Source organism: Clinocottus analis, unplaced genomic scaffold (assembly GCF_023055335.1).
Source record: "Clinocottus analis isolate CAN_PGR_092001 unplaced genomic scaffold, fCliAna1.0.p SCAF_2, whole genome shotgun sequence".
Taxonomy (NCBI): domain Eukaryota; kingdom Metazoa; phylum Chordata; class Actinopteri; order Perciformes; family Cottidae; genus Clinocottus; species Clinocottus analis.
In genome coordinates this window covers 4,677,725-4,695,469 of record NW_027175931.1, presented here as the reverse complement: position 1 = coordinate 4,695,469, position 17,745 = coordinate 4,677,725, and the positions used below count along the sequence as shown (strand labels likewise).

The window sequence follows — 17,745 nt, the reverse complement described above, 5'->3', positions numbered from 1 at the left end:
GAGAGACTTGCATTATTTAACATCGTTTTAATAATCTTCATTTCACCACTGTACTGCCACTGACTGCTTTTATGGTTGTGAAAGATTGTATGCAAGACCTCCTCGGATTACTTTGGGAACATTTCACATCCACACATATTAAATCACTCGTCCTAAACTTTGCTAATTTTAATCATTCCGATTTAATAAATTATCGTATGTGTATTTGCAAAGTGTTGGCGCATTTCTGTGTAAATAAAGCTTAATTTAAAAAAAGTGCGGCCACATTTGAATTGTGGTGGAGGCGCTCCGGTCACGTGCCAACAGCTCGACCAATAGAAACGCCGAATGGGTTAGTTTGCGGAAGTCACTGAGCGAGCGTGTCGTCCTCAAAACGAAAAAAAAGAATTGTGGAAGAAGTCGCTGTTTTGTAAAGTTTTTTTTACTTTACAAACGCCAACAACACAGTGTTCCGCATGATTAACGTCAGTCTTTCTTTCGTCAGTTCAGCTCCTCACATTGTTCCCTGCTGGTAAAGAGAGATAGTTACTCGTTGTCCGTTATGTCCAAGTCTACGAGGTTGGACTCGAAAGACGAGTCCAAACAGCTGCCCATCTACCGGCACAAACACGAACTGGTTCTGGCCGTCAGAGACAGCTCTTTTCTGGTTGTCACCGGTGAGACCGGCAGCGGGAAAACCACACAACTCCCGAAGTACCTTAATCAAGCAGGTACGCGACAACTGTCAAGTTAGGACGAGGTTGTGTTCACTGCTCCATTGTGCTAACTACTTCCTGTTTCTGTGCAGGCTTTTGCAAACATGGTAAAATTGGCATCACGCAGCCCCGCCGGGTGGCTGCCATCACGGTGGCCCAGAGGGTCGCTCAGGAGATGCAGTGCACTCTGGGTAGAGAAGTCGGCTACCAAGTACGCTTCGATGACTGCACGTCACAGGTGAGAGGCAAAGACGACGCATGGCTTGTAGAGAATGCAATATTTTTTTTTATTCCGATTGTCCGTGAACGTGACGTTGTGTCTGCACCAGAGCACCGTGGTGAAGTACATGACGGACGGCTGTCTGCTCAGAGAGATCCTAGCAGATCCGGTGCTTTCTCAGTACAGCGTTGTGATCTTGGATGAAGTCCACGAACGCAGCCTCAACACAGTGAGTCAATATGCCATCGACCCAATACCATTGACTTTTATCATTTTTGCACTTTACATGCGTAAACCTTGTCAGCATGCAAAATGTACTTTATTATGTTATTATTTTAATGCACATATTGATTTAGTGGTTGTATTTTTTTTTTTTTTTTGCAGGATATTCTCCTGGGTCTATTGAAGAAATTGTTCTCAGACTCTGCTAAGGCCACCAAGGGCAGATCATTCCCTTTGAAGGTGGTGGTGATGTCCGCCACCTTGGAAACTGACAAACTTTCAGCCTTTCTCGCCGACTGTCCCGTCTTCACTATTCCTGGAAGGACTTTTCCTGTCGCCTGCACATTTGGTTTTGCTGTCGGACCCAAAGACATCGAGAGCCCTGGTTATTTAAAAGAGGTACTGAGTTTCAGCTTCAAGTTGGGTGTTTTGCATGAAAAGGAAATTGTACTTTGTATATTTATTTGACGTATTTTTGCTTTACAGGTGGTCAAACTGGCCCTTGATTTGCACACCAGTGAAATGGCTGGGGATATTCTTGTGTTTTTGACAGGTATGTTGTCAAGCTCACCGAATGTCTTCACCCTCTCAATATGCGTCACATTTATCCTCCTTGTTTGACAGGTCAGGCAGAGATTGAGCGTGCGTGTGACTTGTTGTATGAAAAAGCTGAGTCTGTAGACTACCGCTATGACGTGGAGGACCAAACAGTGGAGGGCCTTCTTATATTGCCCCTTTATGGATCCATGCCCACTGGTAAATACTGTCACACCTTATTCATTGTTAAGTAGCTTTAAGTTGTATTTTTCAGATCAAGTCTATCTTTGTGACACTGTATTAAAACCTCTGAACAAAGCGTTTTGTCTGGTCGTAGATCAGCAGAGGCAGATCTTTCAGCCCCCACCGAAAGGAATACGGAAGTGTGTCGTGGCCACGAACATTGCAGCAACGTCTCTCACCATCAATGGCATAAAGTGAGTGAGGCCTGTGGGTTATTGACTGCATTTATCAGATTTACAAAAATGACTTGTGTGTAATAAACATTACTCATAGTTAACATAACATTTCCCCATTTAAGGTACATCATAGACAGTGGGTTTGTGAAGCAACTCAACCACAACTCAAGGGTGGGTATGGACATCTTGGAGGTGGTGCCTATTTCAAAGTGAGTTCTTGAAGACACGCCATTTTTAAACCTGCAATTACATTTGTTAAAGTTGTTTTCCTGCTAAGATCCACGCCATTTAGGAAAATGCTTGGCAATAGAGATTTAGACAGGCTTTTCTGTGATTAGGAGCGAGGCTGAGCAGAGAGCAGGCCGAGCTGGAAGGACCTCAGCTGGGAAATGCTTTCGAATCTACACAAAGGAATTCTGGGAGAAGAACATGCCTGAATATACAGTTCCAGAAATCCAGAGAACAAGTCTGACTGCAGTGGTACTCACACTCAAGTGCCTGGGCGTTCATGATGTCATTAGGTACATTGGTCACTTTCTTTTAGCTTGTTATTTTTTATTTTTATTTTTATTTTTTACTGCAGTTACCTTTTAAGAGTTTGTTTCTTTTAAGGTTCCCTTATCTGGACTGTCCAGAGGAAAGGTTTATTCTTGAGGCTTTAAAACAGCTCTACCAGTTTGATGCCATCGACAGGTGAGAAATGTATACATGTTGACCCATGGGCTTCAAAGCAAAGCGGTAGTGGGTTTAAGTACTTCTGTGTTGTCTGTAGGAGAGGTAGAGTGACCCAGCTGGGGGAGCTGATGGTGGAGTTTCCTCTGCACCCAGGCCTTACCAGGGCCGTGCTCAAAGCCGCCTCACTTGGCTGTGAGGACCTGCTGCTCCCTGTAGCCGCCATGCTGTCTGTAGAAAACATTTTCATCAGGCCAGGTAAGCAATTTAGCTTGAAAGCAGAACAAATCATGTGTTAAAAAAACTGAGGGCGAAAAAAACATTCACCTTACATACAAATAGAAAACACTTTGTAAAATTTAGGTTAAGGGGAATGTTTAGTAGCAGAGATACAACAATTGTCACTTAAATATGGAGACTTATGTTCTGTATTTAATGTCATGTTGGTTTAATTGTTTAGTTTCAGAAAATGAGGCATGCAGAGAAGTATAGTGTATGAAGACTGATCTCTTCCTGCCTGCAGGTCACCCTGAGAAGCAGAAAGAGGCGGGTGATATTCACAGGGCGCTGGCTGCCAAGACGGGCAGCATGAACGACTTTGCCACTCTCCTCAGTGTGTTTCAGTCATGTAAATCCAGGTAAAGAACTTGATTGATTAATGCGGCCAGTAATATATACACAACGTTTCAAAAGTTTGGGGTCACTTCGACAAATTTTCAGTTTCTTTGCAAGTTCTCGCATGGAATACCTTTTTTTATTTCTAACAACAAGAATAGACTGGCGAGTTTCACATGAAAGTTTTTTTTTTTTTTTTTTCTGGCCATTTTGAGAGTATAGTGGAACCCACTAATGTGATGCTCCAGATACTCAACTAGCTCAAAGGAAGGCCAGTTTTAAAGCTTCCCTCACCTGCAGAACTGTTTTCAGCTGTGCTAACATAATTGCACAAGGGTTTTCTAATCATCCATTAGTCTTCTAAGGCGATTAGCAAACACAATGTACCACTAGAACACTAGAGTGATAGTTGCTGGAAATGGCCCTCTATACGTTTATGTAGATATTTCATTAAAAACCAGACAATTCCACCTAGAATAGTCATTTACCACATTAACAATGTATTGTGTATTTCTGATTAAATGTTATCTTTATTGAAAATAAAATGTTCTTGGAAAACTAAGAACATTTTTTAAATGACCCTAAACTTTGAACGGTAGTTTGTGAATATATTTGTATCCATGACTTTATTTTGCATGGTAATTTTATTACCACATCCATCATAAGCGTGAGCCTCTCTCTTGCCTCCTGCAGTGACAGACCCTCAGCGTGGTGTAAAGATCATTGGATCCACTGGAGGGCGCTGAAGTCGGCTTTTAGTGTGGAGACTCAGTTGCGAGAGATCCTCCTCCGCCTCAAACAGGTTCTGCAGTTTACACAACTCGTTTTCACATCCCTGAATAAAGTGTGTTTTGTGTCCATGCTCTGTTGACAACCTCATATGATTAGATTGGGATTTTTCCCCACAATATTGTTGTACTTTAATAATTGTAAAAGGACCTCTTTGCAGATCACTGTGGTCAGATGTTGAACTCTGTCATTTATTAATTTATGATTTAGTTTAGCTCACTCACTGGTGTGATCCTTAATTTGAATAAGACCCTGTTTCTTTTCAGAAGAGAGATTTCCCCTTAGACACATTTGATGGCAATAAGAGTGAACTCTTCAGAAGATGTCTGTGCACGGGATACTTCACCAATGTTGCCAGAAGGTATCACCAAACGTCATTTAAAATTGTTCATATTTAACTCTCTTTTGTGTTTTCTTTATTCTCTCTCTTAGTAACGCAGCTTTTTGCTGGTTGTGATCATTGTTCAGTTAATTGTTTTCCACCTCACACAGGTCTGTTGGAAAGGTGTTTTGCACAATGGATGGCCATGGATCAATGGTTCACATTCATCCATCCTCATCGGTAAATGCATTCTTCATAATAAAAACCACAGTTTTGATCAAGGACACATTATGTTTGGAACCATTGCTCAGTCTTCTTCCTTTGATCACAAAACCCTTGTTGCTCCAAGCTGTTCGACCAGGAGGCTGAGCTGAACTGGATCATCTTCCACGATGTGCTGGCAACCTCGCGGGTGTATGTCAAGACGGCGTGTCCTATTCGATACGAGTGGGTAAAGGACTTACTACCGAAACTACATGAGGTGGACGTCTACGAGCTGAGCAGTGTGGCGAGAGAAGAAGTGACTGATGAGGAGATGATCAAGTGGGAGACCAGGGAAGCAACCAAAAGACAACCAGGTTTTCACAGTTAATTAGTTATATATTTTTAATTGTAATGTTCTACGGCTCAATGGTTAATGTTGATGGTCTAAAAGGCCATTTGGGCATGAAGCTTTTAATTGGTATACAGTGAATTAAGTAATGTATAACAAACTAATAGATTCTTTTCTTTTTTCAGAGGTTTCTGAGGATGTCATGAAGAAGGTGGAGAAGCGTAACAACGAGACCACCGTCGGCGATGCTCGAGCTCGCTACCTGCAGCGGAAGCAACAAAGACTGCAAGATAAAGCTCTTTGACAGAAAGCGCTTGCTTTTTCGAGGACATGTTGCGCAATGTATCACAAAGAAGCATTTGCAAACTATTTCTGCATAATAAATATTTGTTACATTTTATAATGAATAAACGTCTATCAACGTCTTGCTCTTTTTAATCCCTTCGCTTGACACATGGTGAGGTCGCAGCAGTTGGTTTCATGGCTCTTTTGACGAGGTTTAAATCTAAAGAAAATGTGCTTTCATTCTTAACGGTGAGTAGATTAAAATAATACATGTTTTTGTTTTTTTAATTCTCATTTAGGGATTTAAATAAGTGTTTCAGCAATGCTTCTCTGCGCACCAGCTCTACGCAGTCGGGGTGAGGTTAAGGTTACAGTATAGTACAGGATGTACTTTCACACCGACTGTTCAGGTGCAGTGGACCCTCTCTGGCCTCTTACGTCACTTCCTTCTGCGTGCGTCTGCGGGGCTGCTGTACTGTCTGGCTGGGACGAAGGGCTTCCACGCAAAGCAGGCGACTTTAAAAAAAACACATTAAACCCACAAGGAGGCGTTTTTTTTTTTTTTTTTTTTTTTTTTCCATCCGTCGAGGATTTGGGAAATTATTTGCACTTGTATTCTAAATAGCCATCAATCAAGCCGGAAGCTCGGTGGACTTTATTCTCTCGCGGGCTCGCACACGCTTCAGTGGTTCACTGCAGCAGCAACAGACCAAAGCACGCTGTTGTTGTGAGAGAGGAAAACAAGCTCCAGACCTCTAAAGCTGTGTGATCATTGACAGAGTTCAATACACACAAGCGTCAAGCGATAACTGGTGGGAGAGACTTGTGCGGCGGACCTTCCGAGCCTCTCCAAGAAACCGAGCAGCTGTGAGGAAGGATACGCAATTGTGTTATTTCTCGCTGAAGTCGAGGTAAGAAAATAGTAAATGGGGGAGAGAACGTGCGCAAACGGCTAACTGACACGCTAGCTAGCTGTTAGCTCCGGAGCTATTTTAGCTAGCTGCCTTGTTTGGTCGTAAAGCGGTCGTGGTTGTCGGTCCGAGAACTGTTTAGCCCCGTCGCCTGCAGTTTGAAGTTTTATTGCAACTTGTGTAGAGGAAACCCGATGACCTGTCTCGGACTTGGAAGGTAACGATTGTTGACTTTGCGTCAGTTAGATCGGTTAACGTTACACTGGAAGGGAACGAGACTATGCGAACGTCACGTTCTTGTTTACGGCGGACAGCTTGTGGTTGTGCTGGGTAACGTTACGGTTTGTGAGTTTTTTTTTTCTCCCCCTTCTCAACATTGATTAACTGTTATAATCTGACGTTAACTAGTGAGCTATTTTACGTTAAGAATTGTGATGTCTGGTCTCATGTGTTATTTCTGTAAGTGGGGTTAAACCAAGTTCCGTTATATTATGTTATTCTGTTGTAGATGCCCTTATTTCTGAGATCATTGATCATTAGTGTAAATTGCAAAGTGCAGTGAAAATCTGCTTCGTTATTATCATTTGAGAAAGCAGTCAGTATTACTCCTGCCTTTCAAATGAGTAGACTATGAATGGCCATAACAAAGTCTGAAGTCGTGGGAATCCTTATCTGTCTTTTTTTTTTTATCTTTGTAAACAAAGCAGTTTAAACAGTCCTCCTGTTCTGCTGACTGTATCTACTGTATTTTTTCAACCCCATCGCTTTCACTGAAATACTGGGAGATTCTGATGAAATTCTAGTGGTGAAATTCTAACATAATCTGTTGATTCAGGGTCGACCCTGGATCACCAGGGCCTCTGCAAACATTCAGCAGGAGCTTTGGGTGACTATTACATTTAACAATACAAGGCTTTGCAGCCTGTTTTCTAATGGTTGGATCATTGGCACATTTCATTTGGGATTTCTACTTGGCGTCACCAGAGTATCAATATCCACCATATTGAGATATGTTATGTTGCATGTCAGGGAGAGTTGCAAGAGATGAGGTATCTGGATTTTTTGTTGTTGTACTTTTTAAAATCTATCTTGTGGTCATGATAGTCATTATGCTAGTCCCATTTTGGATCTCACTGTCATAAGTGTTAGATGATCCGATATGAGGTGGTGAGCCTATGTGCAGTTTTCAGCAGTTTCCTTTGTTGTGGAGTTGTGTTTCAAGGCAACAGAGTGCCAGAGAAGGTGAAGAATGTATTCAAGCGCGGTGTGGTGACAACACTCAGATAGCCATCAAGAGCAATATGTAGAAAGTTTCCTTTTGTTTTGAGAAATCGCTTTCTACTTCATGTGTTTGCCAACACCTTCTTGGCTTTAGATTTACTTCTTCTAGGCCACATTTCTCATACTTTTTATTTTGAGGAGATTACTTGCAAAAGGTAGTTTTGTTTACACTGTTACAAGTCAGCAGAGGTTTTAAATATTTAACAGAGACTAACATATATGTTAAGTATAAAACACTTATTGACACTTATTATGTATTCTGCAGTAACAGTATTTCTTTGTTTTTTTCCTTTAGGTATTACATGATAGGGTTTTTTTGTTGTCTTGAGCCACTGTCAGACACTTAACCAATAGGAACAGTTTGCACAATATCCACAAGCCTGTCTGCAGTCCCCTCCCAACCCAGACGGTCTTCTGCCCCAGCATGAATGAAGTCAGTGTTGTGAGAGAGGGATGGCTCCACAAGAGAGGTAAGAGGGCCTCTGGTGTTTAACGTCAATCATCGGAGTCCACATTAATATGATAGTCAAATTAAGATCTACATTTTGAGTATCAAATACTCCACCTGAAGGCTTGTAAAGTGTCTGTTAAGTTAGATTTCTCATTAAAACATTAAAAACACCAAGTGTACAAAAATTCTTCACCTCTCTGTTCTCCAGGTGAATACATTAAAACATGGCGGCCTCGCTACTTCATCTTAAAGAGCGATGGCTCCTTCATCGGCTACAAAGAGAAGCCCGAGGTGTCCAGTGACCACAGTCTCCCACCACTCAACAACTTCTCTGTTGCAGGTCAGTTTTCCCCATTTGCCTGGCAGTATATGTGCCACATTAAACTATGAGACTTTTTTCTTTCCCCATGTTTTGTCGTTGTTGCCTTCAGTTTTTCAGTGTTGGATAATGTTTCTCTGCCTTGTAGAATGCCAGCTCATGAAGACAGAGCGCCCGAGGCCCAACACATTTGTTATTCGTTGCCTGCAGTGGACCTCTGTTATTGAGCGCACCTTCCATGTCGACAGCAACGAGGAGAGGTAAAAAGAGATGTTTTTTTATATTACAAATTACTGGTCTCTTTGGTTCAAAAAGACTATGTGAAACTGTAAGTGCCGCCTGTCGTGGGCTTTAGGCCAGTACATCTGACAAACAGACATCAGCAAGCAAAGTCTGTCTACACTGAAACACCAAAACAGTGTGATTATAGCAAAATCGCTTCTTCTTCCTCAAACTTAACAACAAATCTGTTCAGGAGAGGGACAGACAGACTTTTTACTCTGCTGACTTCCTAGTACATTTTGTTCTGTTGCCTCATGCTACCCATTCTCATTTACAGAATGGTGGAGTTGATCTTACTGATCAGACAACTGAATGAGTTTGAAGGAGTGATTGGTTTGTTTGATCAAAGCTTATAAAAGTTTTTATTTTACCAAGGCGAACCGTTCCTTTTTTTTGCGACACCTTCGCACTGAAATGTCAATCAAATCATGTGTCATGTAATTTGTGTTTGAACGGCATAAACATAAAATACGGGTTCAAAACAACATTTAAAGGTTGAACTCAGATATGCCAACTTTGGAAAGGATTTGTTGGGCACTGGTTTAGTGTTACTAGTAGGCAAAAATAGATGAAAAGAACAGAAATGCGTTTTCAGATTTAGCCAGATTAGTGTGTGCACATAGTTGAGCTAGAGTCCTAACCTTCTGTATCTATTTTAGATTAGGCAGGATATGACTAAAGTATTGACAGAGACTTGAGGGAAAAAATGTGTTTGAAAATGAGTTTTACATGAGATAATCTCATCAAATACTGTAAGCAAAGGAAGACACCAGGAGCAACATAGAGAAGCAACATTGTTCACTGAAGGAAGTAAAATCCATTTTAGTTTGCAAGAGAAGGAAAAACCATCATGCTGGAATTATAATTTAGTGCCAGTATGCCCTCGAATATTAACCCCTAACCCAAGCAATCGTCATTGACTTTTGTTTACTTCAGCTCTGCCAAGCATCAAATCCCAGCGCCCCCCCTCACAGATCATCCTCAACCCTCTAAATTGTGTTTGCTGGACTCCCATCTTTTCCTTCTTAAGATATATTTTTGGAGCAACATTTAAATCATCTGTCTGAATACAAAGAGTTTAGAAAATTATGTCACTTCTCAGTCACTACAACTTGTAGCCTCAGGCAAAACGTCCATTCAGAGTAATGTCGACATGGCTTTGGCGAGATTTGATAACGGTAATGTGTGCTTTCTTCCGGGTCAGGGAGGAATGGATGCGATCGATCCAGGCTGTGGCAAACAGCCTGAAGAGTCAGCATCAGGATGAGGAGCCCATGGAGATTAAATTTGGCTCACCGAGTGACATCACCAGCGCAGAGGAAATGGAGATTGCGGTGTCCAAATCCCGCACAAAAGTGGTCAGTATTTGCAAAAGCAGTGCCTGGCAGCTGAGTGTTTGCCGTGTTTGTTCAGCTAAGCTCATCTTTATTGAGCAAGTTGTTTAAGCCTCTTTCTCAAAGCGTATTTGGTGAGGCAACCTTAAAATGAGTGGAGGGCAGCATTTCTCTTTAGGGAATTTCAATGGTTTGGTTTTTACAGACTTGGTTTTCCGCTGGCTTTGTCATGCAGAGTAAAAAAGGAGGCCGGGATGCATTACGTATAATGGTTATGCATACTGCATATCAACATACGTTTAAGTGGACTGATCGTTTACTGGTTTGTGGTCCTTTAAAGTAGTTTGATTATTTTGTGAAAACCCTATTGGAATGATTTTCTGCTTGATATTGTAATATTATTCAAATTGTGATCACCAGGATCTATATGCATACTAATGTATTTTTTTTAATACAATTATTTGGGCATTTCATGTCCTTTTATTTGATAATTATAGCTTGAAAAGAGAGTCGTGGGATGACATTCATGAAATAATGCAGGAGGGAATTGAACCAGGGACTCAGTGCACAGGGCACCCTAACCTTTCTGTTATCTGCTTGCTGGTTCACACGTGTTATAGAAATGCTTATAACTATTTCAGCATGTCATGACGTACACAACAGAAGTGTACATTTCAAAGACACTTTTTAAAAAATATTATATAGAATTCATTTTATTACTTCTGTCAAAACTCCTAGATGTAACATTCATGCATCCAAGTCACGACTTACCTGTTTCCTTTAGACCATGAGTGACTTTGACTACCTGAAGCTGCTGGGTAAAGGGACATTTGGTAAAGTGATCCTGGTGAAGGAGAAGGCCACAGGGATGTACTACGCTATGAAAATCCTCCGCAAAGAAGTCATCATTGCAAAAGTTAGTGTCAACCCCATCACAGTAAAATCTTGACTCTAAATAGTTTTGCAACAGGATTATTATCTATGTATTATGTGGTCTTGCTCTCATTGCATGTTGTGTGTGTATTCCTATAGGATGAGGTGGCACACACGGTTACAGAAAGCCGAGTTCTCCAAAATACGCGACATCCCTTTCTAACGGTGAGTCGCTGTTGCCCTGATTGTTGCCTCAGTTTGTGCTTTCCAAAATGAAGGGACCATTTAATCAGTCAAATACAGACGCTAACATTTGTTTCCCTCCTCTACAGACACTAAAATATGCATTTCAAACGAATGATCGGCTATGCTTTGTGATGGAGTATGCAAATGGTGGAGAAGTAAGTTTGTTTTTTTTCCTCTTTCTCATCTGGCCTACAATTGTTCGGATGAACCTGGATGACCTTTTGGAAGATGGCTAATTGCAGTAGCAGGGGTGTACAAAAGAAACCCGACACCTTGCGATGCATTAGTTTGGGGATGCTGTCACACCTCGCATGTCTCGGTCTGGGTTAAAATAGACCATTTGTCTGGTTAGTGTGAATTATTTGGGCTGGTGTGAAAGCTCTCAGTCAAACCTCCGAGGGGACCAAGACACTCATAACTTCAAAAGCTAAATTACTTTTAAATGTATCTAATGGTCGTGTACGGTTCAGGAAGTGATCTTATAACTTATCTATAAAAGCCATGGATACATTTATGTATATACATTGGTAGCCCTCGTAGCACAAGTAACATAGCGATCCCTAAATAATACCTCTTGTAACGCTTATAATAAGTTATTTCCTCATTAGCTCTTTCTGACACCAAAGAACCTTTAAAATGACCACAAAGAATAACTAACACACATCACAAATGATTTAGATTTTTCTAAAATCAAGAATGTCTCAAGGAAGAAATTGTTTTCGTTCCTTATTCCTGTGTCTATTCTCTTTCTTAGCTCTTCTTTCACTTATCGCGGGACCGAGTGTTCACAGAAGACAGAGCCAGGTTCTACGGTGCAGAAATAGTGTCAGCACTGGAGTACCTACACTCACGCAATGTAGTTTACAGGGATTTAAAGGTAAGGCGTCTGCTTTTTAAATAAATAAATAAATAAACTGGAGGGATGTTCCTTGACATGCTTTAACCCGAGATTGCATTTCCTTCCCGCACAGCTGGAGAACCTCATGTTAGACAAGGACGGCCACATAAAGATAACGGACTTTGGGCTGTGTAAAGAGGGGATCACAGACGGGGCCACCATGAAAACCTTCTGTGGAACTCCGGAGTACCTGGCCCCAGAGGTAAATCTATGACGGCATCGATATGTTGTGTGACCAGGATTATGTAAATAAGTACTGACCCTAAAGAGCCAGTTTCACATTTGAACATTTATATTGTGATATGAGACTGAATATCGTCTCAGATGTTGGTATACATCGTAATATGCCTCTGTTTTCATCCCCGCCCTGTCAGGTGCTAGAAGACAATGACTACGGACGAGCGGTGGACTGGTGGGGGTTGGGCGTGGTCATGTACGAGATGATGTGCGGCCGGTTGCCCTTCTACAACCAGGACCACGAGCGTCTCTTTGAACTTATTCTAATGGAGGAGATCCGCTTCCCCAAGAACCTGGCTCCTGAAGCCAAGGCCCTGCTGGCCGGCCTGCTCAAAAAGGATCCCAAACAAAGGTTTGTGGTTTGTAGCTGCTGGTTGGTGTGCTCCCTCACCAGCAATAGCCGGGGCCAGAGGCGCCGTGTTTTCGAGTTGTTTGGTCCTTTCCTTACCATTCTTGTCAACGTGATCTCTCAGTATCGCCTTGAGGGAATTTCTCAAAATTTGGCACGACGGTCCTCGATTCAAGGATCAACTGATAAGAATCTAGAGGTTAAAGGTCAAGGTTAATGTGACCTCACAAAACACATGTTGGGCTCAAGAAGGAAATCCTAATTATGACAATTTACCCGTCTTTCAATTACAGAATCAGTGGTTCGAACCCCAGCTCGGCTAGTCCACGTCGCTGTGTCCTTGAGACACAACTTAACACACTAAGCAAGACACTTAACCCTGAATTTTAAAAAAAAAAAAACAGCAAAAATGTAAGTCGCTTTGGATAAAAGCGTCAGCTTCAATGTATGAAGGATAATTGGGAACAAAATGATCCTTGTTCAAAATTCCTTTGAACATATTTCTTTAGGTCTGTTTTTGTGAAGATAAAAGAACATTTCAGTGTATCGTGCAGCATTTCAAAATGTTACTCTATTGCAGTGTTAGTGTTTTGCTCGATTGTCATTGGAGCGTGTTGGATTTATTGTGACTGTTTATAAATTACAGCCAACATATCTTTGGCCTGCAAAACGCTGATATATGTGTAATAATAATGTCGTACTGATTTCACTAAAGCTGCACTTCATATTCAATCATCTCCAGCTGATTTCAATCTTTTTGTTTTTTACAAGGAATGTTCTTTTTAAATCATCATGCAGAGCCACACCGAAAAAACTATTCTGCAATGGTGGTACAATGTTTTTATGTTTAATTTACGATCAAATAAACGCCTTCTCTTTATGTATAGAGTCATAACTGGCTCTTGAAGATGCAGCAGTACAAGCTCCAGAAAAAAAAACATGTTCTTCCTGGGACTTTGTCTGCGGCACTTGATTAGTTTTCTAAATCTTCCACAGTGCTCGAGGGCGCCACATATTCAGCTATAAAATAAGTAACCCCATTATTAAGCCTTTGTTCCTTTTTTTTGATTCGCTTTGGTCCAGGCTATTGGCTATAAACAGGGACATAATTGATTGTTGTTCTGCTCGACCCTGAGTGTTTCTGAGAACAGTCGAAGAGCTGCTAATATTAGTACATTGAGCACTGCTTGGCTTTCCAAAAACATGCACCTGTAAGCAGTAAGGAAATGAGGACTAAATTTGTCTCGAAATTGCTAAATACAAGTCAGACGGGAACAGCACAACATAAGCGCTTGTGTTTGCACAATTATCCGTCGACAGAAAAGGTAGCTGGTGAGTGGGCGGCAGCGATGATGATGATGATATCGACTTTGTTTTGTTTCCAGGCTCGGAGGCGGACCAGACGATGCCAAAGAAGTGATGGGCCACAAGTTCTTCACCTCCATCAACTGGCAGGATGTTCTTGAAAAAAAGGTGAGGAACTGGGAAGACGAATGCGACTCTAAAATAAGATGTTCTCAATGTAAACCCACTCGTGTCCTTCTCCTCCTCAGCTTATTCCACCCTTCAAGCCGCAGGTGACATCAGAGACAGACACGCGTTACTTCGATGATGAGTTCACAGCACAAACCATAACAATAACTCCCCCCGACAAGTGTATGTATATCCACAGCTGCCGCAGTCGTGCTTTTAAGCTCGGATTTACACACGTTTTTATGTCTGAATGTATAATATTGTTTATTTTTTCTCCTTCCCTTTACTCCAGATGACAGTTTAGATGCAGAAGATTCCGATCAGCGCACGCACTTCCCTCAGTTCTCCTACTCTGCCAGCATACGGGAATGATCACTGAGACTCTTGAACAAGCAGGCAGGCTAACACACGATCACAATCCCACATACACACTTGCACTGCTGGGGAACGACTCTCACACACCCAAAAACTGGCACAAGACACATTTTCATTAAGTCTTTAACGCACGCACGCACACACACACGGACACATATCCTGGCTATTCAGACAAGACAGGGATCATTGAGTATGAGATGAACACACGGGCCGTGGATGACGGACCTCAGCAGGTTTGTGTGCATTGACTGGCAGCTTTGTCTCTGTGCGTCCGCTCAGGGTTGGCTTCAGGCTTCCCTGCAGGACCTCTGCTGCACTACACCGGGGCACCACATCAAAGCCTTGACCCTTTGAAAACCAGGTTATGCCAGCGAGTACCACCTCTTTACCAGCTGTACACATGCCACACACACACACACACACACACACACACACACATAAACACACACACCAACCCATGCATAGACTGCATATATACATATATATATACACGCAAATGTACTTGATAGAATTTTAAAAAAGCATAATCAAAATTAGGAAAATAGAAAAGATTTGGGGAAAAAGACCAGATTGTTACATCGATTGTTACCGTTTTAAATGTCAAGCCATATTTCTGCATTTTATTTTTTGTGATTTTTATTTTTTATTTTGTTTTTTTTAAACAAGTGCTCTTTCTGGAACTTGCTGTTACAAATCAAGTGTGGGACTGTTCCTACAGTAAGGGGGAAATGGGGAGGAGAGGGAGGGTTGTCATTTATGTGTTTGCACTGCACGTGTGTGTGCGTGTGCGTGTGTGTTTGTGTGTGTGTGAATGTGTGCGCGTGTGAGTGCAGGAAGATGTATGAACAACCATTTTGATTATCAACCATCCGTTTGTGTCGGTTTTCATGCATGTTTGCGAACTCTGAACTATTGCTGGAATATCGACGAGAGGACACTACGCAACACACTAAATGGCCTTTTTATTTCTTTTTTTTTTAAAGGGAACAAGCATGTAATTTAGGATTGCTGTGACCAGTCGGCGCTAAAGACTCAGTCAGGAATAGAAACTGGGATCTCTTGCATGGCTAAACCGTTGCTTTAAAAGCTGCATTAATTATTTTAAAGCGATGCAGCAGTCGGGTTCACAGAGTCCAGACTGACTTACCGACCAACTGGCTACTGGTTGGAGGTGTAAGAGAAAGTTTTCATTAAGGCCAGTCCCTGTGTGTTGAAGAGAGGAAGGAAGGAGGAGAATAGAGACGAGACACTTCTCCACAGACCAATGCAGACGCACACAGCCATTCGCTGTCCTCGATCCAGTAAATCTCACTCTTTAGCTGAAGATCTAGGCACCAATCTTTTGTTCATTTTTTTATTTGTAATATCAGTGTAAGTTTTTAAAGTTGTTTTTTTTTCTTTTTGAATGTTCCCGTATTTAAAGAATGAGAGTTAAATCATTGTTAAGTCTTTATAATGAGGCCAAAAATCGACTGACTTGGTGGACGTTTAACACTTCAAATGATTCCACATGTGATGTTTAGGACCTTTTCTTTTGTTGTTTTGTTTGTGTTTTTTTTTCTGTAATGCTGTGTTGAGTCACTTCAATCTGCGTAGTTGTATGTCTGGAGCGCCGGTCTGCGGGTTTACAATCCAATTAAATGCTGCATGAGCTGGTCGACCAACCTTTAACCTGCAGACAGGGGGAAAAAAATCAAAAAAACATCAGCGGATGCATTGTTGAGTTGAAATGAAAACCCGCATCCTGCGAGTCACGACGGCACACGATGCCACAGATAAGTGCTCATATCGTATCATATCTCTGTTCCATACTGCTGGAAGAGGCGGCGGCTCTTTGAGCTTCACTAAAGGAACATCAAGTTTTGTTTGTCATTGTTTCGTTTGTTGATTTTTATCCTTTCTTTGTCCATCTATTTCTCAAATTTTCAAAGACACATTGTCTTGTTTAAGTATACATTATATACACAAATTATATATTAAAAGTTTTTAAATGGTTTTCTTTTTGATTATGTTCTTCATTTCAAGGGGTTTCCATTGGATGAATGCTTATTTGGCTTAGACGGTAACTCTGTAATTAGATTTTGAATGGGCAGCTAATTATGGGTTTGCATTATCTCTAAGGGGAATATTATTATGGAAAATTTACATAATTTGATCAATCTTTTTGAAACTAAAGAGAAAATAGTCCCTATGCAGTTTGAACTTCACTACATTTCACAGAACCCATGTTAAAGTTGTGCTTCTTTAAAAAAAAACTAAACTATTTTCCATACGATGCTCAAACAAAGTAGACAAAACCCTTCCTTTGATACTCGAGAATAATTAAATTGATAGTTTTCTACCATTTATTTGTAATCTATAAGGTTCAAAAGGTTTCTGCGGAAACCTCGTTGTGCATTCTCTGGGATCCCCCTCATGTCTCACCTTCATATTTTTTGGTTTGTGTGAGTGGCCGACTGTAACGGTGAGAAGTTCGAGTGAATGTTTCGAGGAGGACGCAGAAAAGCAGCAGTTTTTTTTTTTTTTTTTTTTTGACTCGTCGTTGGGGGGCAGGCGGGCCACCCGCCCCAGATCCTGCAGATGAGGATGTGATCATGTGGCTTTGATTTACAGTTCACAACTCCAGCACCTCGTCTCACTGGCTCAGGCACGGCCATCATGCTCTAGCCTAGTGTCCTGCTTTTGGAAAACGGCAGGAATCGGACATCAGAAACCACTGCACTGATGGACTCCACTGTGGATTTGCCTTCATTGCTATCACGGCCATAAGGGGGCGCTGCTGAACTTTTTTAATATTGGTTGTGAAGCCATACTCTGAACCTCGCTGCTGGCCACGCTTTAAGCAATGCTTCACAGCTGAACATGCAAGTTAATACCCCGGACCTCTCCTGTAGGCAAACACGGGCACAACAAGTGCCTCCTCACTATTGTGTAAATACCAAAAAAAAAAAATAAAAAAAAAAATAGCTTGACGGTGAATGCAGCATTCGTAGAATGGGGAGGACTGCAGCTTTGTAGTACTTTTGATTTGCAGCTTCACAATGGTTACCTTGCTTCTCTGTATATTTGAATGTGATCAACAGTCACGAATGTCACACCTGATGCAGATGTAACAAGATTTCTTCTCCTTTTTTTTTTGCTTGTTGCTGTTAGTTGAGGCTCAGAGGGCAAAGAAAAAAAAAGCAATCTTCAAGAGGAGGCCATTGTCCTGGTAGACGGTTTCAGCCCTCCTTTGCAAGACTTTACAATGTAACGGGTGACACCTGCTACACAATGGTAGCTTATAACATTTGCAACTATAATGTGCCAGTAAACATTTTTACTGAATAAAGCTGTGTGTGTGTGTTTTTTTTTTATCATAGTGTACAAGCGCTGCAATATTTAGTA

The 17,745-nt window shown here is 41.4% G+C and overlaps 2 protein-coding genes across 10 annotated transcripts; both read left to right on the top strand.

The window, feature by feature from the left end:
• The first annotated feature begins 353 nt into the window (after nucleotides 1-353).
• dhx40 (DEAH (Asp-Glu-Ala-His) box polypeptide 40) lies at nucleotides 354-5,394 on the top strand. 2 transcript variants are annotated; one of them, XM_068584788.1, is made up of 17 exons: nucleotides 354-710; nucleotides 788-933; nucleotides 1,025-1,144; nucleotides 1,300-1,536; nucleotides 1,624-1,690; nucleotides 1,762-1,893; nucleotides 2,012-2,111; nucleotides 2,216-2,302; nucleotides 2,432-2,614; nucleotides 2,706-2,786; nucleotides 2,866-3,023; nucleotides 3,289-3,403; nucleotides 4,074-4,182; nucleotides 4,439-4,530; nucleotides 4,662-4,731; nucleotides 4,841-5,069; nucleotides 5,230-5,394. In XM_068584788.1, exons 1-17 carry the CDS (start codon nucleotides 542-544, stop codon nucleotides 5,346-5,348), a joined length of 2,214 nt encoding a protein of 737 aa, XP_068440889.1. In that variant the 5' UTR covers nucleotides 354-541; the 3' UTR covers nucleotides 5,349-5,394. The 2 variants fall into 2 exon arrangements, with proteins under 2 accessions (XP_068440889.1, XP_068440888.1); XM_068584787.1 differs by having other exon boundaries at nucleotides 4,436-4,530.
• A 417-nt stretch (nucleotides 5,395-5,811) lies between these two features.
• Nucleotides 5,812-17,660, top strand: akt2 (v-akt murine thymoma viral oncogene homolog 2). Of its 8 annotated transcripts, none has more exons than XM_068584319.1 (15): nucleotides 5,812-6,240; nucleotides 7,817-7,991; nucleotides 8,181-8,312; nucleotides 8,440-8,551; nucleotides 9,778-9,931; nucleotides 10,692-10,823; nucleotides 10,940-11,005; nucleotides 11,113-11,181; nucleotides 11,781-11,903; nucleotides 11,998-12,126; nucleotides 12,299-12,513; nucleotides 13,896-13,983; nucleotides 14,064-14,166; nucleotides 14,276-14,379; nucleotides 17,512-17,660. In XM_068584319.1, exons 2-14 carry the CDS (start codon nucleotides 7,946-7,948, stop codon nucleotides 14,353-14,355), a joined length of 1,449 nt encoding a protein of 482 aa, XP_068440420.1. In that variant the 5' UTR covers nucleotides 5,812-6,240; nucleotides 7,817-7,945; the 3' UTR covers nucleotides 14,356-14,379; nucleotides 17,512-17,660. The 8 variants fall into 8 exon arrangements, with proteins under 8 accessions (XP_068440420.1, XP_068440418.1, XP_068440417.1 ...); XM_068584317.1 differs by lacking the exon at nucleotides 17,512-17,660 and adding an exon at nucleotides 15,342-16,230; XM_068584316.1 differs by lacking the exon at nucleotides 17,512-17,660 and adding an exon at nucleotides 14,638-16,230.
• Nucleotides 17,661-17,745: the final 85 nt, after the last annotated feature.